The sequence below is a fragment of the Pelophylax lessonae genome (assembly GCF_965119305.1).
Source record: "Pelophylax lessonae genome assembly, chromosome: 6".
NCBI lineage: Eukaryota > Metazoa > Chordata > Amphibia > Anura > Ranidae > Pelophylax > Pelophylax lessonae.
The window spans coordinates 286660161-286682288 of record NC_138773.1 but is presented as its reverse complement, the minus strand read 5'-3'; the positions used below and the strand labels follow the sequence as shown (position 1 = coordinate 286682288).

Genomic DNA, 22128 nt, shown 5'->3' with positions numbered 1-22128 from the left:
AACTTCACATCTCTATAACATCCTAAACTTCTCCCCATCAGCTCAGAAACTCCCTGTGATGTGTAAATGGAAACACTCTTTCAACTTCTCGGCCTCTGCCAAAATCTGGCACCAAGCAGCCTGTGCCAGTCTGCCTTACCCACTGGGAATCAGCCCAAAAATGACTACAGTTCTGGTACTACACTCCAGAAAAACTATCCAAACTCTTTCTATCTCTTCCCCCACTTGCTAGAGGAATTGTGGAAATGTAGTAACTTCCTAACACATAACTCGTCCAGAATTTCTATGTTCTGAAAAGATGTACATGGAATGCTCAGATCTATCACGGGAATATCTGGTAATCTCACTCCACAGTTGGCCTTGCTGGGGATAGGGTTAGAGGTTTGGCCCTATCAATTACATTCAATTGTCACTCACATTTTTATAGCAGCCAGGCTTTCCGTTTCTCAGCATTGGAAATCCATCAAACCTCGAACTATCTCTCAAATGATAGTAATTTTAAACCAACACTTCTAATTGGAACATACAGTATGTTTACAAAGACTCACCTTAAAATGCCCAAATTCCTCAAAAACTGGCAGCCCTGGATGGCTGATTCTTGAAGTTCCCCACTTAATTAGGGAAAATATTTGCTCTCTACACCTCAAGTAAAAAAAAAAGAGAAATGACCACAAGCTTGATACCCTAACACCAACAATAACAACTGTGTGAACACCATTAGACACCCTTATTTTTCCCTAACTTCTCTATAATCTGTATCTGTAGTATTGCTATTAGCCACATATTAACTGACACCTATTTATCAGACCTATTGTGCATTTACAAAATATAATGCAATCTCATCACTTATTGCTTACAGTGTCTGTTATTTATCTGCTAACTCTGTATACTTCTGGAAATTATGTTTCTACATCTGTAACTTTCATACATGTGAATCCTGCAATACATTTAATAAAAATTCAAGTTTAAGAAAAAAAACCCCACTATAAATACCTTTTTTTGCTTTTTAATGAGTGATTACATACTCTGTTCTCAGTTGTATAAGAGCGATTACATTCTCTCTGTTCTCAGCTGTATAAGAGCTGGGGGGAGGAGAAGCAGCAGTACACTGAGCTTGCCAGTGAATGGCTGTTCAGGGGGCATGTCAGAACACGGAAGCATAAAGGAAGCATACAAAAGGAACAGGATACCTTCTCTTTCAAGTACATAGTACAGCAGGCACATTTCAGAAATTTAAAGTGTTGGGGTAACAAACACTTTAACTTCTAAAAGATTTGTGTAGCACTCACCTAGGTATGTGCTAGAGAAAAAGCATATATTGGCCCTGTCTGCTTATCAGGGGGGCTGGATCAGTTAGCTGCTGTCACATGCCTCCAGGTGTGGCCTGTTGAGTCTGGCGAGTCCCCCCACTTTATCCAATGAGGGATCTTGTTGGACAGTGGAGGAAACCTGCCCAATAGCACACCATGGTTTTTGACTGTCCCAGTGGGCGGGGATTGCCGCAGTGCGCCCTGGGATGGGAATAAATCTGTAGGGAGCATGTGACAGAGTGTCTTTTGGCAGGAGCAAAGTCCCAGGAGGAGGTTGACAACTGTCTCTCCTCCTGCAGAGTGAGAGGGTGGTCCAGGCAGTTGGCCTAGGGACCAGAGTATGAGCTGGGCTACAGAGGATCCAGAGTAAAAGAGTACCTTAGGGAGCTTAAATTACTTTTCCACAGTCAGAGGTGAAGTCCAGTATCTGGCCTAGCTGAGGTCAGCATCAGTCAGCGTTAACCCGCATCAAGGAAGCGCTGGTTAGAGCCAAGCAGCATTTTTTCAGTGTCCCTGCCAAATTGAGCATAGTTCAGTTGTTGGAGTATCCCACTTCTCCCTTCTCCCATCCAAGTTCTCAAATAAACCCTAAAAACCAAAGAAACTGGACTGGTTCTTGTCTGAGGTGCTCACACTTGAAAACCTGCTCAAAGGTACTGTTGTTGCTAGCAGTAACCCAGGGGGACCCACACTCAGCTGCTCCATTGGGAGTAGTGCTACATTTGTAATTTTGTTCATCCAGTCTTGAAATCCCTGAAGACTATGTTGCAGCTAAGGCCTGCTCCAGCCTGTGATTGGATGGCAAAGGAGCAGCAGCACAATGATAAGGTCAAACCTCTGCCCCCTCCTTTCTACTGTAAAGCTGGCTATACATTGATATGTATGCATGCATGCAGTGAAACAAAGTCCAAGACCAACAATGGCCTCCTGCATGAAAACATACAGGCAAAATTCACTGATAAAGTCAAAAAGTTCCAGGCCATCTGGCGGCCATGGTCATCTCGCTACTTCCCTGTGGGATTTGACCGAGTCCTCTTGACCCTTTAACAGAGCAAGCAGATCTATCCACCCAAACCCCTCTCCCATATACCTACCCTTTCTTTTCTCCCCCCACCCCTCCCTTTTTTTGTTTCTCCCTCCTTTGTCTCTCTTTCATCAGGACTGTTGTATCAGTTTAATTGTTTCAACCGCCATGCTATGGATTGTATGTTCTCTACATGTTGCATTTACTTTTTTTTTGTTTTTATTTTTAAAAAAGACATGTAACACTGGTACTTTTTCTTACCATTCAATGTACAGTATACAGCATTTCATTGCATATGCCAAAAAACTCAAACAAACAGATTGAACCATACAAAACAAAAACAAGTTCCTCCCTCTATTCTGTACAGCAAGGACTAATGAATCTCCTGTAACGGCTAATGTATTTTCACAGCCGACACCATTGGCTGTCAAAATACCCTAGCAGCAGTTGCATCTAATTAAATGCAGCCGCTCTTCATCCAAAAATTTTCCAGCAGGCTCCTTCGTCAATAGTCTTTACAGTGCAGATGGAAACATTTTCCAATGCAGCTTATATTTAATAGTCGGCTTCTGATTGGATGCAGCCTCTGTTCGGCAGAAAATTTTCCATCAGGTTCCTTTGACAAAAGTCTATACAGATGTACTAATCTCCCACTGCAGCCTATGTATTTTGACAGCCGACCCAAACTTTTGCTTATGTATTTTGACAGCCGACCCAACCAGGCTCCTTCAACAAAAGTTGATTGAACAATTTAATTTTGCCGTACGGAGTGGGGCCAGTAGGGCTGCCCAATGAAAGAACCTGATGAAATTCATACAGTATATGGCCAGCTTAAGCACATTGACAGCAAGCAATAGAGTCCTGACTGGTTTGAATGATGCCCCTTCCTCCCCCAATCAGAGAGATGAGCTACAGGGAATGATATAAGGTTGAAATGAAGGCAAATTTAAATACAGATTTAAAGCCTGAATGTGAGCATAAAAGCCCACTGTATGCACAGTGTGTTTCATGATCTGTTAGGCCTGGACTTTCAGTCTCGGTAGTGAGTATGTGTTGGTGGAGCACTAGATCCCATAGTAGAAAGAAATCATAAGTCAAAAACTAACTTTTAGAGGCAGCTCTCTGCCAATCTGGATACCCCAGGTGGTCCCTGGACTGGAGTAGTCATTAAAGTATTATAAGGATAGGAGTGCCAGACAGCTTGATTTAGACCAGTGAGAATTAAATTTTTCACAAATGGTCAGTCAAAAATCCAACATGTTTCAGGTGCTCAAAACTCCTTCTTCACCAAGTTTGGGGAACAAATATAACAGAAAGCATTATATGTCTAAATATTCAGCTTGAATTGCTTCATGTTATTTTGTTCCTTAGCCCTGATGAAGGGGGGAGAAATATTGATCCCCTGAAACGTGTTAGCTTTTTGATTGACCATTTGTGGAAAAAATGAAATTCTTAGTAGACTAAATCAAGATTTGGGGCTCTCTTATCCTTCTAACGCTCTATAGACTAGCAATAGGGCATTTGGTGTTAATTAAAGAACAAATGGCTCAGACTACACCGTGTTAGTAGTGATGACAATACATAAATAATTATAGCACTTCCAGCAATGTGATCCAACAACGATGCAAAACATATCAAACAGTTATAGACGTAGTGCTGAGAAACTTTATATGCTATATTTGTTAATAATATCATTATATTGTTTTATACCTCACACCATCAATTTGTCATTCTTTACACAGATCAAGTGTTTGGATGTCACCTGGCAACACTCTGCCAACGCGAGAACTCCACTGTTCCTAACTTTGTGCGAATTTGTATAGAAGCCTTGGAGAAGAGAGGTAGGTGACAACAGGTGGTAACAGGTTAACTTTCTGGCCAGCCCAGTAACAATGAAATGCTAACACGTTTTGAAATGTGTTCTACCAGGATCCTTTAATGTGCATAGAGAATATTATTTCACAAAGGCTGATACATCAGATAAGGTCCAATGACATGTGAATGTTAGTCACTTTGCACAATATAAAGATTCCTGACCTACTGTAAAACTTGTGAATTGAGAGTTATATATGGTAACTTATGACAACCTGCATAAATTTTTTTTTTTTTTTTTTATTATAGTGGATAGCTTTATGAATTCTTACATTTTACATTTCCAATCTGCACCAGGCTTTGTATATGAAGATGAAAACAATTGAGAAATATCCATGTTGTTCAGAGAGGTCAGCATCTTAGTTTTGTTTTGGGACCTGCACTCATAGGTGTGTGCAGCCTGTTGCATTAGGGTGTTCACCCCAAAGTTCAAACACACATGCCTTTCTCTGCAGCCTCAGCTGCATGGAACAGTGAATGAATGGGAAGTGCTCTGTGCTGAGAGGCTTCCTGTTCATTAACAATCTGAAGCATAGTAAACACAGTTTACTATGCTTCAGTTATGAATTAACACAGTGAGTGAATGTGTTCACTGTGTTCACTTTGAAAAGGAAGGGGCTGGAAAATTACATTTTTACTAGCCTCTTCTCCTTCTCTCCATCCTGAAAATTCCCCCCACAGCAGCAGGGAGGAGAGGAGGGAAGCCAGCAGCACTGCTGGGCGGGTGGGGGCAACATGGGAGGAAGCCCTGGCAGTAGGTGGAATCTGCACACCTGGCACACCCCCTGCACACGCCTATGCCTGCACTACAAACATAGAGGAGAGGAATCTGGTTGATAATGGGAAACTAAGCTTTGTAAAATATATCTACAGCCAAAACATTTCATTTTTAGTTTTGAATTGAGTGGTGACTAGGAATGAGCTGAACGTATTAGGGTTCAGATCAAGACTTGTACAGCAAACTTAACTGAAGTTCAGGTGCTGAATCCAGACCTTTGCTAACGCCAATGGTAAAAACCAGTAATGGACTATTTCTAGAATAATAGGGCTTGGGCACTGCCCTGGGGAACATGTACTAAATACATTTTTTTTAAAGAATACATTTGGTCAGGACAAGCAATTTTAATAATGTCCCGAGGGATACCCTGAACCACCTGTGAAGTGGGACATCTGTATAATGTATCCACACTACTACAGCAAAACTGACATTTACAAAGAAATAAAAATGTGATTACAACTTTACAAATTACAACTTTGGCTGCTTACTTCTGTTTGTTAAAAAAACAGCTGGGGATTCCATTTTACTTTACCAGACTCTACTACTTGATGAGGGTCTGATATAGCTGTTAATGGAAGACCTCACAAAAAATGGCATTGAGTTCCAACTAGAAATACATACCAGACCTTAATGAAGGTCTGGTATTGGTGTCAAGGGTGACCCCCATGCAAAAAAAAAAAAAACAGCATAGGATCCTCCCAAATTCCATACTAGACTCCAATTCCAAATGCACAGTCTGACTGACCAGAAAAGGAGGGGGACAAGTGTGCAGTTACCCCTTCCTGGACTATACCATGCCACTTGCTTTAAACACGGAGTATACTTTGCCAGGGGGCCGCCAGATACCAGCTCCCTACCATGTAAATGAGGAGGGGTATGTAGTGCTCATTCACAAAAAAAATGTAAGTAGCAAATAATGACGCTACACTTTAATAAAAAATAAAAAAACTCAAAATGTCTCGCGATGTACATGCATCGTCATTCACGTCGTCCAGAGATGAAGATCCATCAGTCACGATGAAGGATGTACAACACCAGCTGACCAAAAGAAAATATCCCGCCAGCTCCTAATATGATCACCGTCACTTGCAGCAAGTTATATCTACTGGGTCCTACCACTAATTTTAAACAAAGGGATGGGGTCTCCCGGGTGATGTCATTGACCAAATATAGCGATGGCTTTACTTGGTCAATGCAATTTCCCAAATATCACCATGTTTGGCCATTGATGTCAACCCCTTATCCCTGCCTCTTTGTTTACATGGCTGGGGATTTTTGGCCAGAAATGAATGGGACCAGGTGCTGTTACTGGTTGCTAAGAAGGATACTATAAAAGATATTTACCTCTCATTGAACGAGCAAAAAGTTTGGCACTCAAACAAAAGCCAGAACAGTCAGATTTGGTTTCTAACCTCAAGCTTATTCCTACCTATTAGTTGCCACAGCTGTAAAATGTTAGATATTTCGAAGTCTCTAACCCCTGAGTCAGTACAAGACAGCTGTGACATAGGGATAGGAGGAAGAAGTCACAGCAGACGGTGAGGTACACAGCCATCACTCCCAGAAGTATCAAATGCCAAGGAGACTGGCAGAGGCTGCACCACTGGAATTGAGGGTGGGTAGGGGACATGGACTGCCAGAGAGATAAGCATTCTACACCTTTTGATTCAATTAGTGATCTTGCAAAGTTTTTTTGAGTGGCACTCTGGAGAATCAGGCTCTCACTCTACAAGCATTATGTTATACCATATAGTGCCTACTGTGTACTATATACAAAGGGTGTACTATTAGGACCAATGCTAGCTTTGACAGGTCCTCTTTTTGATAATATGTAGATACACGAATGCTAGACCAATAGTCGATATGGTTTCCCCTGTAGTTGGTAGTTACAATTCATGTGATGAGCAGGGCACCACTTTATGACACAAGATAGCTCAGATAAATTCCTACAGTTGCTGAAAAGCGAATAAATTGCTAATGGTACATTATTAATAACTTGACCATAATTATTGTTACTAAACATGATTACACATTGCCATAAAAGAGGAATTAAAGTAGGAGAAGCATTTATTTACTGCAGAGCAAACATTTTTTAAGGAGTGCATGATGCTATTTATGATAAATGAAGCGTAGCAATGAAAAGATGGCATGGCTAGAAAATTGCTGTTTTCATTTTATTATAACATTAGTTTTATATATTTTTGTGAAATCTGCAGTAGTAAATGAAAAGCATTGCAGCTTTGTTCGTTTTCCTATAACAATATGGTATTAGGGCACATTTCACACCTTATAACACACAATGCACAGGTGACACTAGAAAGCAATAGCTTGATGCTGCCCATATTTAAAGTCCAACTTAACTTTTAGTTTAAATCAGTTAAATTTGTTCTGGATACATCAAAATAAGATCTGCAACGCCTTACAGTTAATTTCTTTTAGAAAGCAGCTGTAGCCAGTGGAAATAAAAACAAAGAAAAGGGCGCACCAGCCTAGCGCATTATCCTCAGTGGACTTTTCATGAAACAAGTTTTAAAATCAGCTACTCACAAACATGCAAAATATTCCAGCATATCAATTCCATAGAGCAACATCCTTGTTAACCACTTACCGCATACTAACGTAGGTCTACGTCGGTAAACTTTGCGGTAGTGTACCGGGATGATGGGGGATGACGTCCCCCCCCCCCTGCCGCCGCCTTCCGTGGCTTTGCTCGGGGCTCCCGTCCCACCGGATGGAGTCCCGATGAATGCCGGAAACAGCATCGATCGGGTCTCCGTTGACGTAACCCGGAGGCGGCGTCCATGACGTCACTTCCGGGTTACTGTGCTGCAAAAGGCGGCAAATTTGAAAATCGGCTGTATGCAAAAACGCCGTTTTTGGCGTTTTGCATACAGGGAAGTGTAGTGGAGGGGTCTAGGGTCTTTTAGACCCTCGATCCCTCCATAAAGTGTACCTGTCACACATATTGCTGTCACAAGGGATGTTTACATTGCTTGTGACAGCAATAAAAGTGATCAGATTTTTTATTTTTTTTAAAAACTGTAATAAAGTTAAAAAAATTAATAAAATAAATGGGAAAAAAAAAAAATTTAGCTGCCCCCGTCACCGTTAGCTCGCGCACAAAAAAAACGTATACGCAAGTCGAGCTGCAAATGAAATCGCTGTTCAAACCACACATGTGAGGTATCGCCGCGATCGCCAGAGCGTGAGCAATAATTTTTAAAAAAGAGCTACACTCTAACTCTAAACTGGTAACCGTTAAATAAATTTAAATTGAGATCTCTATTGACCGTAGTTTGTCGCCATCCCACGGGGGGCGCAATTTTAAACCGTAACATGTTGGGTATCTATTTACTCGGCTTGACATGTTCTTTCACAATATACAAAAAAAATGGGCTAACTTTACTGTTTAGTATTTTTTAAATGCAGTGAAATGTGATTTTTCAAAATTTTTCCAAAAAAATGGCGCTTTAAAGACCGCTGCACAAATACCGCGTGACAAAAATTATTGCAATGACCGACATTTTATTCTCCAGAGTCTTTGCTAAAATAATATATATAATGTTTGGGGGTTCTAAGTAGTTTTCTAGGAAAAAATACTGGTTTTAACGTGTGAACAAAAAGTGTCCGAAATAGGGCTGGGGCTTAAGTGGTTAAAGGTCCAATGTCTCGTGAAGACCAAGGGCTGACGCGTTTCGAGGCCGTCCCTCTTCCTCAGAGCCTCTGGATTTTTTATTTGCAGTGTTTTGTTGACCACCCTGGTCGTAGAGGGCAGCAAAGCTTAGCAATAGTGGATGCCAAGTGAGAGTTCCGGGATTGAGGCAGCCTGAGGACCTAGTTCTGAGTGCAGGAGCAGGGTGCTCAGCATCACAATTTTCTTTTTTGTAGCCAGTGGAAAAGCCTGCCAGCATACTGTAGAGATGAACCCTTGCTTTCTGTGTGGAAGCAATGGTCTCTCTGCAGAGGTTTGACACAGCCTCTGCTGAGCAAAACCTATAGCTCTGCAAACAGCATGGCTGATGCCCCTTGTCGAATGAAGAGCCCGAAAGGCTTTCACTGTTTTTGAGTGAAGTAATGCTTGCCAGCAGATTTTATCAGGTCCTCACAACTCCTTTAGGAAGATGTTCCTTCACAAGTGTCATCCCTGTGACAAGCCAGGATAAGATTGCCTCTACCGGCCATTAAGGGTGCAACAGGCAGCTAAAATTTTGTCTGTTTCCTGCTAAATCTTTGAGACATAGCTATCCCTGGTGGCATCTCTGGGCTTGACAAATGTTGATTTTTCAACTGAGGCTTGTTGAAGGAGGCAGGTGAAAACCTATCATGCAAACAGTGGCTGCATTCAATCAGATACAGCCCCTGTTCAGGTTTTTTGACAGCTGTTAGAATACAATAGCTGTACAATAGCACATTCCTACATCCACTATATTATCATTGATAGAGGAATATAGTGGGTTAAAGGAAAGAGACCTATCGGTGGCTAGCTTTAGCATGTTGTAAGAACGCAAGACAATGAATTGATTTGTGTCCATCAGCATCAGCAACCATAGCTTGCCATGGGTAGGGGACAGATTTCCACACCAGGACCCTATAAAGACAAAGGTGGGAGATCTTAGATGATGCTTTTTTTTTATAAGGTAATAAACTATAATCTAAGGTACATCCATATGTGTATGTCATCACCTGTGATTTGGGGTGGACACGATTCTTGGATGACCATCATGAGAATACATACACTATTAATTTGGCTGATGGCAACCATAGCTTGCCCTGCATAGAGGAGAGATTTCCTCACCAGGATCCTGTAAAGACCAAGGTGGAGAATTCTGGGTTATTCTTTTTCAAAGGGTAATCACCTATAATGTAAGGTGCATCCACATGTGTATTTCTTTACCTGTGAATTGGGCTGGACAGGATTCTTAGATGGTCTCCATGGGAATATATACAATATTCACTTGCCTGGTGGCAACCGTAGCTTGCCCTGGGCAGGGGAACGATTTCCTTACCAGAATTTTGTAAAGACGGGGGGGGGGGGGATCCTGCATGATGCTTTTATATTATGCAATAAACAGTATTCTAAGGTACATCCATATGTGTATTTCATCACCTGCAAATTTTTGTTGACTGGCTTCTTGGATGGCCACCATGAATGAAAGCACATGCTCTATTCACTTGGCTGGTGGCAACTGTAGCTTGCCCTGGGCAGGGGAGAGGTTTCCCCACCAGAATCTTGTAAAGACCAAGGTGGGGAATCTTGGGTTATTGTTTTTCAAAGGATAATAACCTGTAATTTAAGGTACATCCATGAGTCTATTTCATCACCTATGAATTGGTGGTAGACAGGATTCTTGGATGATCTCTATGAGAAAACATACACTATTCACTTTGCTAGTGGCAACTGTGCTTGCCCTGGGCAGGGGTGAGATTTACTCACTAGGATCCTGTAAAGATTTCAAAGTATAATAACTATTTAATCTAAGGTACATCCATATGTGTATTTTATCACCCGTGAATTGTGGTGGACTGGATTTTTGGTTGATCCACTCTTTGGTCATCTCGCGCCTCGACTACTGCAATTCCCTTCTTGTTGGCATACCTCTACACAGGCTACCCCCCTTCAATCCATCATGAATGCTGCCGCCAGACTCATCCACCTCACCAATCACTCAGTGTCCGCTGCTCCCCTCTGTCAAGCCCTCCACTGGCTTCCGCTCACCCAACAAATTATATTCAAAATACTAACAACATCTTACAAAGCCATCCACAGCTTAGCCCCCAGCTACATCACTAGCCTCGTCTCAAAATACCAACCTGATCGCTCTCTTCATTCCTCTCAAAACCTCCTGCTCTCTAGCTCCCTCGTCACCTCCTCCCATGCTCGCCTCCAGGACTTTTCCAGAGCCTCTCCAATCCTATGGAACTCCTTACCCTTATCTGTCCGATTCTCTCCTACTCTATTAGCTTTTAGGCGATCTATGAAAACCCTCCTTTTCAGAGAAGCCTATCCTACCAACCCCTAACAAATGTACCTCCATTTTCTCCATCAACCCATCCCCCACGGTTATTGCCTTTTGTTTCACTTCAAGATTTTAAGCTCTAACGAGCAGGGCCCTCTAGTTCCTCCTGTTTTGAACTGTATTGTAACTGTATTGTCTTCCTTCACATTGTAAAGCGCTGTGCAAACTGTTGGCACTATATAAATCATGTATAATAATATAATAATAATAATAATCTCCATAAGAATAGTTACATAGTTACATAGTAGGTGAGGTTGAATAAAGACAATAGTGTGTGTGGCTGTAATCATCTCACATAGCCCTGAATGTTCTGATCCTTGAGATGTACGTCTAAGAGTCTTTTGAAAGCCACCATACTACCCGCAGAAACCACCTCTTGTGGTAGAGAATTCCACAATCTTGTAGCCCTAACAGTAAAGAACCCCCCCACATTGCCTGAGGTTAAAACGCTTCTCCTCTAATCGTGTTGTATGCCCTTGAGTCCTCATGCAATCCCTTCGACTGAACAGCTTTTTTTCTAAGCTGAGATCCCCATTGAGATATTTATAAATTGCTATCATGTCCCCCCTCAGGCATCTCTTCTCCAGGGAGAATAAATCAAGCGATTGCAGACGCTCTTCATCAAGTCGTTGCCCACTCCGTTATTTTGTCCAGGTCATTCTGTAGGATATCTGCTTCATGCTGTGCAGTTATTGCCCTGGCCAATTTTGTGTCATCTACAAAAACTGATATAGAACTACTGACCCCGACCTCAATGCTGTTTATGAATAAATTGAACAAGGTTGGTCCCACGACTGAGCCTTGGGGGACCCCGCTTACTACCTCAGACCAGTCTGAGTATGCGCTGTTTATTACCACCCTTTGGACACGCCTTTTAGCCAGTTCCGTATCCAAGAGCAAACCCTGCTGTCGATACCTGCAGACCTTATTTTATAAATTAAGCGCTTGTGGGGAACTGTATCAAACGCCTTAGCGAAATCCAAGTACACCACATCCACTGGTCTGCCCCTATCTAGCTCACAGCTCACCTCCTCACATGTCTTGTGGCAACCGTAGCTTTCCCTAGGTAGGGGAGAAATTTTCTCAGCAGGATTCTTTGGAGACCAAGGGGAGAATCTTTGGCCATACTTTTTCATAAGGTAATAAACTGTAATCTAAGGTACATCCATGTATATTGCATTGCTTGTGAACTGTGGTGAACAGAATTCATGGATGATCATTGGGGTTCATTTGAACTTCTCTTGAGTGCAGTGATGGTGTTCAAACCACTATATTACCCCACAACAGCCCATCAGATTTCAGTTTAGCATATTCACATCAACCTAATGATGTTATGGGTTTATTGCCTTTTGCAGATCACAAACTGCTCCAGTTTATTGAACAAGCCTGAACGACTTCTGGATTTCTGTTTATTTTGTTGTAGTCCTCATGCTGTTTGCGCCAAACATTGTTACTAAAAAACTTGGCGTCTGTTCTGGGACTAGACACAGGGCATGTGAAGCTTGACTTCGGTATTTATGCAAGCTCCTGATGACATTTTCTGCTGCAGAGAAAGCGTGTGGAGGTGCCAGAACCGCCTGAGGAAGGTTAAGGTTCAGGAGAACTAAAATTTTCCTGGTAGAGAACCTTACTCAACAGACGGCTTGGACACCCCGGTGTCATGGGAAATAGTTGCTTTCTAGTTATGGGAATAAACTCTGTTTAAAAATAATATTTTATGTGTTTGTGAGAGGATCTGATGTGAGAAAATTAAACCTTCGGGTGGGAGAGAGGGATTAAATGGCAATTTTGGTAGAAGCTAATTGGAATTGTAGGGTTCCGTTAGTTCACGTTCACAGACTTGTCAAGATTCACAAATCTTCGGCTTTGTTTGTGGTCAGTTAGAAGAGAATTTAAAAAAAGGCCTAAGGAATAAATATACTAAATAATATATATATTTACCTGTTTCTGTAGGAAATTGAAGGAACTGTTTGAAAGAAATACAAGACCACCCAGACAGGCATTTTACAGTTTGCAACTTGATCCAATGTGGCTCCTCTCCCATCTCACACCTGTTGGGAACTAATTATTAACTTTTAAAGCTGAAATCCAGGCAAACGGCTAAATACACAGATGGAATAATGTGCATGTTAACAAGATAGTTATGCGCTCCTGCCAAAAGATATGTATTTCTGTCCATCCAGTTCTGAGATTTACACAGCTCTGTCACACAGCAAAGCCCTGTTTGGCAGGGCAGGAGACCTGATTTTTCTCCACTGCAGTTAACCACTTGCCGACCGCCGCACGACTATTTACTGCAGCGGTCAGCCCCTCACAGGCAGAGTGATGTAGTACTACGTCGCTAGCCTGTGAGGGTCTAGGGAGCGAGCGCGCGCCCCCGGAGGCGCGATCCCGCTCCCGAGTGGTCACAGACCACCCCGCGCGTGTGACCGGCGGATCCGATCATCCGCCGGTCACTCGCGATTGTCAGTGGAGAGGGAGAAAGGCAGGCGGCTAATGTAAACAAGCCGCCTGTCATTCTCCCCTGTGTAGGAATAGTGATCATACGGTTCTACTATGTAGAACCGTTGATCACTGTTCATGCATCTCAAGTCACAGCCAATCACAGTTAGAATCACGCCCCTAGGGACACACATAGCCCCTCCCTCTCCAATACAGTTAACCCCTTCACTGCCAGTGTAATTTTACAGTAACAGTGCATATGTATAGCACTGATTACTGTAGTAATTTCACTGGTAACCCCAAAAGTGTCAAAAATGTCAGTCAAGGGTCCGATCTGTCCGCCGCAATGTCGCAGTACCGCAAAAAAAAATCGCAGATCGCCGCCATTACGCGTTAAAAAAAAAAACAACAAAAATGACAAAAATCTTTCCCTTTGTTAGTAAACGCGATAACTTTTGCGCAAACCAATCAAAATACGCTTTTTGAGATTTTTTTTACCAAACATATGTAGCATAAAACAAATTGGCCGAAAATGTTAAAAAATTTTGATTTTTACATTTTTTGGGGGGGGGGGGGGAATTTCATATAAAAAAATGTGAAAAATATTGTTATTTTTGCAAAATTGACGCTCTTTTTTTGTTTATAGCGCATGATCAAAAAATTGCACGGGTGATCAAATACCACCAAAAGAAAGCTCTGTGTGTGGGGAAAAAAAGGATGTCAAATTCTTTTGGGTACAGCGTCGCACGACCGCGCAATTGTCCGTTAAAGTCACGCAGTGCCGAATCGCAAAATAGGCCCTGGTCAGGAAGGGGGTAAAATCTTCCGGGGCTTAAGTGGTTAAAGTTGTACTAAAGGCATTTTTTTTTTAAATGAACATTATATTCATGTTATACTCACCTGCTCAGTGCAATGATATTGCACAGAGTGGCCGCCAGTCCTTCACATCTGGGGCTCCCCTGTCGGCGATCCTGGCTCCTCCTCTTCACTGCATGCCTCCATAGAAAGCTGTTTCGTTTTGGGGCACATGTGCATGCTCGCTCCCAGGTTGTGTGTGTCTATGAAGCAGCGCAATGTGTCAAAGTATTGGGAGGCTTGCCTTTTCACACACATGAACTTTAATGGCTTCACAGTCCATAGGGTTTACTATTGATTTGGCCCACCCTTTGCAGCTATAACAGCTTCAACTCTTTTAGGAAGGCTGTCCAAAAGTTTTATCTATGGGAATTTTTGACCATTCTTCCAGAAATGTATTTGTGAGGTCAGGCACTGATGTTGGACGAGAAGGCCTGGCTTGCAGTCTCCGCTCTTATTCATCCCAAAGGTGTTCTATCAGGTTGAGGTCAGGACTCTGTGCAGGCCAGTCAAGTTCCTGGCCTTCTCATTCAACATCAGTACGTGACCTCACAAATGCGCTTCCTGGAAGAATGGTCAAACATTCCCATAGACACACTCCTAAACCTTGTGGACAGCCTTCCCAGAAGAGTTGAAGCTGTTATAGCTGCAACGGGTGAGCCAACTCAACATTGAACCCTATGGACTAAAACTGGGATGCCATTAAAGTGCATGTGCATGTGCGTGTAAAGGCATGTGCGTGTAAAGGCAGTCCCAATACTTTTGACAATATATTGAATGTACAGTACTCTGCTGGCCTCTTCAACTAGTGTTGATCTACTTGCATTGCATAGAGAAGCACAGAGACTCAGTAACATCCCTGGCTCTAAAATAAGATGCCATGAAGAGTTTCTTTTTTTAATAACTTCACTAATTGATGAGGAGGAGAGGGACGAACCTGGGGGGGGGGGGGGGGGAATATAGCGTTTGTTACCACGACACTTCATATTCCTGATATGTTCCTGCTGTACCATGTACTTGTATCAGAAAGTCTCCCGTTCTTTTTGTATTGCTTCCTTTGTGTGAAATCCCTGGTGTTCCTGCCAGTCCCTCTGCTTTCCTATTAAAAACTGACCACGCTAAGCAAGAGAACACAGTGTGGTCAGTTCTCTAGCTATGCTGGGAACTCATTGTGCTCTCCTTTAATGATCAGACTTGTCCTGACAAGCCCCCACTGTGCAGCCATTCACTGGGAGACTCAGTGTGATTCTGCTTCTCCTCCCAGCTCTTATGTAGCTGAGAACAACGGGAATGTGATCACTGTTGTAGAACCCCCTAGAAGTGTGCTAGAGTTAGTGTAGATTTGTTAGAGTAGGCAAAACAGAGTTGGCTCTGGGCTAAGCCTGAGCTGTGTAATTTGGGTTTGGGTTACTTTTGGTCAGTGCTGGATGACTCATCCTGACAGCCCCTCTGGTGCCTTCCTTTGGTCTAGAAGGTTGTAGAAACTTCTAGAGCTAGTGGGTGAAGATTGGGAGAAGCTACCTGGAATATTTATAAGGGCGAAGTTGCCCCTGAAGTTTTTGCAGTCAAGTGGGCATCCCATAATCTCCAATCCCTATCCAAGTTGAAATCCCCTAATAAAACATAAAAACAAAGCTATGGACTGTCTCTAAATTATTGGAGAAGATTCAATGTGCCTGGCTGTGTAGGGGTGGATGATCCCTTTAGCCTGCAGCTTCTATGTGGGGTGTGCTACACTTATAAAAGGGGGAAAAAAAAAGGCATTTTTATACCTCTACAAAAATGTTTTGTCTTTTATTTCTATTTTAAACTGAATGGGTTGTTTTACAAGGTGATTGTTTACAATCACTTTAAGCTTCAGAAGTAACATGATTGTGGTTTTCCATTATATATATGGCCGATTCTGACACTTGCCTTGAATTTGGTGGCAGTAGACTGGAATACATAGCTGCCTTTGTTGTTATCACTTCACTTCACTCAAGAACATTTGCATCAAATGCCCAAATGTGTTGTCTTTGCAAATGATACTGTACACTGGTTCTGACACAATTGTCTATGGATACAACAAATTGTGATAAAGTGTGAATAAAATGAATTTGCATCTTTGCATATTCAGTCTGAAATGTTTCTCATTTGCATAGGTTTGTAAATGAGTTTGAAAGCCTCAATAAATATCCACTTTTCGTAAAGGGAATATATGATGGATCATAGTCAGTTTTATTTATTTTAGGTTTACAAGTTTTAGAATTATGTTTTATATTTTTTTCTTACAATTTATAATATATATATATATATATATATATATATATATATATATATATATATATATATATATATATATATGTATATATATATATATATGAAAATGTTTGGTGAATGGTATCAGAAAACAAACATAAAGCATAAACATAAAACAAAACAGAAGATGCAAACAAATTACCTTTATTGACCTTCAAAATAATCTCCATCCTTGACAACACACTTTTGGCAACGTTCATAAAGCTCCTGGAAACTGTTAGCAAAGGCCTCCTTAGGAACCGCGTCACACATTCTTGGATTGCCGCCATGTCCATAAAACGTGCGCTTTTCATGATGCTCTTCAGGCGGGGAAACAGAAAGAAGTCAACAGGGTCACGAGGAAGATGGTGAGTGCCATTCGTTGATTGCCGCTTGGATTCATGATCGAACTGGTAGCACCAGGCCTCATCTCCAGTAATGATTATTCGCAGAAAGGATGAATCCTACTCACACGGGGTAATCAAATCTCCAGAGGTTTCCTTCCATTTTGCTTTTTGTTCGTCTGTCAGCTTGTGTGGCACAAACCGGGGACAAATTTTCTGCTTACCCAAATCTTCTCAGACGATGGTGCGCACCGTGTCCTTGCTATTGCCCAATTCCTCTGCCATCAATTGTAGAGTCAGTCACTGATCTCATATCAGTGGAACCCTTTGTAACGTCCTATTGGACGAAATGCATTGGGGAGGAGTTACTAGTGCAGGCATAACTCTGCTGTCTGATTCTGGGTCGGCACCAGGTTTCCTATGTAAGAATTTGGCTGTTTTATGAACGTTTTTAATAGTCTATCGATTCACAAAAAATACTACACTATCAGAGTATTTATTTGGCTCTTGGTGAGCTTTATTTACTTTAGCTTGTCTCCATAGAGAAGAGTCTTAGAGGTGGATATCAGGCGAAGCTCACATACTTGCTGCGGACGTTTGTCTTAAAGCTATAGGCTTACATGCTGCTGTAATGGCAGCCATCACTTTTGGTGAGTTTTGATTGCATGGGGACGTAGCAGCTGACCTCTGAACACTCAAAAGGACTGTTTCTTTTCCCACATGGGAAGGTGTTGGATCTTTTCTACATGATTTCTTTTCACAAGATCTCATTTTGGACTTTGGGACTTTTTATTTATGATTGCATTCGAAATACTGCTAAAACACTTGCACAAGTTGTTTTTTGTCTCTCCATTTGTCATATTTGCTTTTGCTATATATCATTGTTATATTTCAATTTATATCACTGTTCACTGTATATATTGGCGCTGCACAGCTATATTTTTTTATATATTATTTGAGTTAGGTATACTCCTTATATGTAAAATATGCCATTTACATTAGAACAGGGATCTCCAAACTTTCAAGCAAAGGGCCAGTTTATTGCCCTTCAGACTTTAGGGGGGTCAGATTGTGGATATATTGTGGAAATATTCCTGTCATCAATAGGAGTAAACATCGTCACATTTGGTATTAGTTGGAGGAATAGTGCTCTATCGTTGTTATCATAAGGGTAAATAGTGCCCCATTATTGGTGTCATTGGGGGAAATGGTGCCCCATTAGTGTCATTGGGAGAAATGGTGCCTCATTGTTGGTGTCATTGGGAGAAATGGTACCCCATTGTTGGTATCATTGGGAGAAATGGTGCCCCATTGTTGGTGTCATTGGGAGAAATGGTACCCCATTGTTGGTATCATTGGGAGAAATGGTGCCCCGTTTTTGGTGTCAGTGGGAGAAAAGGTGTCCCCTTGTTGGTTTCATTGGGAGAAATGGTGCCCCATTGTTGGTATCATTGGGAGAAATGGTGCCCGGTTGTTGGTGTCAGTGGGAGAAATGGTGCTCCATTGTTGATGTCTAGAGATGGATGAACATCGGCTGGTGGTGGTTCGCGAACGTCAGCCGCAAATTTTCTCAAAAGTCAGAGGACCGCAAGTTTACGGCGGGCCCCATTGACTTTAATGGGAGGCGAACTTTAAAAACATTTAGGTCATATTTTCAGCCACAAAAGATGTACTAGCTGTGCACAAATAGTCCCAGCACATGGACAATGTCATAACATAAGTATTGCAATTGAAAAAGTTGCCCTAAATTTTTTTTTTTACAGCAAAAAATATATATATTTTTTTTCATAAATCAGCCAGAACTGACAGCAGCCGTTAAATACATGTCTAATACATATAGGGTCCATTCACACATCTGTAAAATGGCGGAACCTTTAAAGAACCATTGATTTTCAATTCCAGCCTGAAAAATAAGGCATTCACAGAATAAAGAAGTAAGTGTTAGCCATTCCAGGCCCCAAAAATTAGCCCACATGCGCTTACCTGACAGCTAAGAACGTAGTATTCTGTGGCTGAAGGTACATTAGGCATTCACAGGATAAAGAAGTAAGTGTCGGCCTGTATAGGCCCCAAAAATTAGCCCACATGGGTTTACCTGACAGCTAAGAACATTGTATTCTGTGGCTGAAGGTGCATTAGGCATTCACAGTATACAGAAGTAAGTGTCGGCCAGTATAAGCCCCAAAAATTAGCCCACATGGGTTTAACTGACAGCTAAGAACGTAGTATTTGATGGCTGGAGGTACATTAGGCATTCACAGTATACAAAAGTAAGTGTCGGCCTGTATAGGCCCCAAAAATTAGCCCACATGGGTTTACCTGACAGCTAAGAATGTTGTATTCTGTGGCTGAAGGTACATTAGGCATTCACAGGATACAGAAGTAAGTGTCGGCCAGTTTAGGCCCCACAAATTAGCCCACATGGGTTTACCTGACAGCTAAGAACTTAGTATTTGGTGGCTGGAGGTACATTAGGCATTCACAGGATACAGAAGTAAGTGTCGGCCTGTATAGACCCCAAAAATTAGTCCACATGGGTTTACCTCACAGCTAAGAACGTAGTATTTGGGGGCTGGAGGTACATTAGGCATTTACAGTATACAGAAGTAAGTGTTGGCCTGTATAGGCCCCAAAAATTAGCCCACATGGGTTAAACTGAAAGCAAAGAACGTAGTATTTGATGGCTAGAGGTACATTAGGAATTCACACAGTATACAGAAGTAAGTGTCGGCCTGTATAGGCCCCAAAAATTAGCTCACATGGGTTTAACTGACAGCAAAGAACGTAGTGTATTTGATGGCTAGAGGTACATTAGGCATTCATAGGATACAGAAGTAAGTGTCGGCCTGTATAGGCCCCAAAAATTAGCTCACGTGGGTTTAACTGACAGCAAAGACCGTAGTATTTGATGGCTAGAGGTACATTAGGCATTCACACAGTATACAGAAGTAAGTGTTGGCCTGTATAGGCTCCAAAAATTAGCTCACATGGGTTTAACTGACAGCAAAGAACGTAGTGTATTTGATGGCTAGAGGTACATTAGGCATTCACAGGATACAGAAGTAAGTGTTGGCCTGTATAGGCCCCAAAAAGTAGCTCACATGGGTTTAACTGACAGCAAAGAACGTAGTATATTTGATGGCTAGAGGTACATTAGGCATTCACAGGATACAGAAGTAAGTGTCGGCCTGTATAGGCCCCAAAAATTAGCACACATGGGTTTAACTGACAGCAAAAAACTTGTATTTGATGGCTACAGGTACATTAGGCATTCATTCACACAGTATATAGAAGTAAGTGTATAGGCTCCAAAAATTAGCCAGTCAATGGACATGAAATGTCTTTTATGCCGCTGTATTTAGCGAAGACAAGAACCAGGAATTGTTGTGGGTGGATGGCGGTCTGGCAGATATTTGTGGCCTGTCACGAGGAATTTCAATGAATCATGGTCTACTGGTCACATGTGTTGAATTCCTCAGAGATCCATGCCTCATTCATTTTTATAAATGTGAGGTAGTCTACACTGTCATGAGCTAGGCGAGTGCGCTTATCGGTCACGATCCCCCCTGCTGCGCTGAACGTCCTTTCGGACAGGACACTGGACGGGGGACAAGCCAACAGTTCTATTGCAAATTGTGCAAGCTCTGGCCAGAGGTCAAGCCTGCCCATCCAGTAGTACAGGGGTTCATCACTCCTTAAAGCATCCACATTGGCCGTTAACCCGATGTAGTCGGACACCTGTCGGACACCTTTTTTTACTCTCAAACATTTGAGCCACAGAAGCCTGCTTTTTTCCAGAACAACATGACGACGGCATCATGGAAGGTGGAGTGGAGGACAACTATGAGGAGACAGGAGAAGGAGAAGAGGCTGGACGGTGAGAGTCTGGAGTGTGGAGTGTGGCTTTGTGGGTTCTGACGGTGTTGCTCCCACTGGGCTCGGGGATGGGATTTAAGGTGCCTTCTTAAGGCGGTTGTCCCTAGGTGAGTGTTGGACTTACTGCGACTGCAAAGGCTGCAGATGGCAACACTGTTGTCAGCAATGGACACATTAAAAAAAGCCCACACTGCGGAGCCATGTGCTGGCGTCTTGGGAGCGCCAGATGTGACTGTACAAGGTTGATGGCTCGCTCCTGATACATTTGCAGTCTGCTTTGTACCTCTTGTACAATGCAAGTTCTACCTGCCTCTCCTCCCTATCTGCCGGTCCGTCAGTCCGCCAGTTCTACAAATAATTGGCCAGTAACTGTTGTCACTGTGTGTAGCACAGTTAACACAGCAAAAGAGGCCAAATTTTTGCAGGACCAAAATACAATCTTCGAAAATTATACTGTTAACACCTAACTGCTAATCCACTATAATATGCTTTCTACAAAGTATATTATACTGTGGATTCCCCCCCCCCCTTTTTAGTGCACTGCACAGCAACACCAAAAAATTTGCAGCCCTTTAAATGACTTTTGTGGACATTAACAGAGCGATTTGTGTGACTGCTGCTGATCTCTAACTGCCCCTAAAGCACAGACTTTATACCTGCCCCTAACCTGAAAAGAGACTGGACCTATACCAAAAATTGCAGCCCTTTAAATGACTTTTGTGGACATTAACAGAGCGATTTGTGTGACTGCAGCCGATCTCTCTAACCGCCCCTAAAGCACAGACTGGATACCTGTCCCTAACCTGAAAAGAGACTGGACCTATACCGAAATACCAGCCCTGAAAAGGACTTTTGTGGACATTAACAGAGCAATTTGTGTGACTGCTGCCGATCTCTAACTGTCCCTAAAGCACCGACTGTATACCTGCCCCTAACCTGAAAAGATACTAGTAGACCTATACCGAAATACCAGCCCTGAAAAGGACTTTTGTGGATCTTCACAGAGCTATTTGTGTCTGGCAATCTCTCCCTCATGAACACAGCAGACCTCTCCCTATGCTGGCAAAAAGCAGAATGTGAAATGGCCGACAGCTCAGGTCTATTTATAGGGTAGGGGGACTGTCCATGTGCTGAAATGTTTTAATTGGCTGTCCCGTTCCACCTGACTGCTGTGTCATTGGTCAAAGTTCTCCCCAATGTAAACTAATATGGCTGCCACGAACAACGCCATGTGTTCGCAAATTTGGCGGGTAGCGAACAAGCAAAATTCACAGCAAACCGACCGCCGGGCGAACCGCAAGGCCATCTCTATTGATGTCAGTCAAAAAGATGG

At 42.4% G+C, this 22128-nt stretch overlaps 1 protein-coding gene across 1 annotated transcript in view; it reads left to right on the top strand.

The window, feature by feature from the left end:
- ARHGAP15 (Rho GTPase activating protein 15) overlaps positions 1 to 22128 on the top strand; it is a 944276-nt gene that overhangs the window by 647186 nt on the left and 274962 nt on the right. Inside the window, exon 11 of the mRNA XM_082262169.1 lies at positions 4077 to 4175. Coding sequence (XP_082118295.1) covers positions 4077 to 4175 — 99 coding nt within the window. The remainder of the gene's footprint in view (positions 1 to 4076; positions 4176 to 22128) is intronic.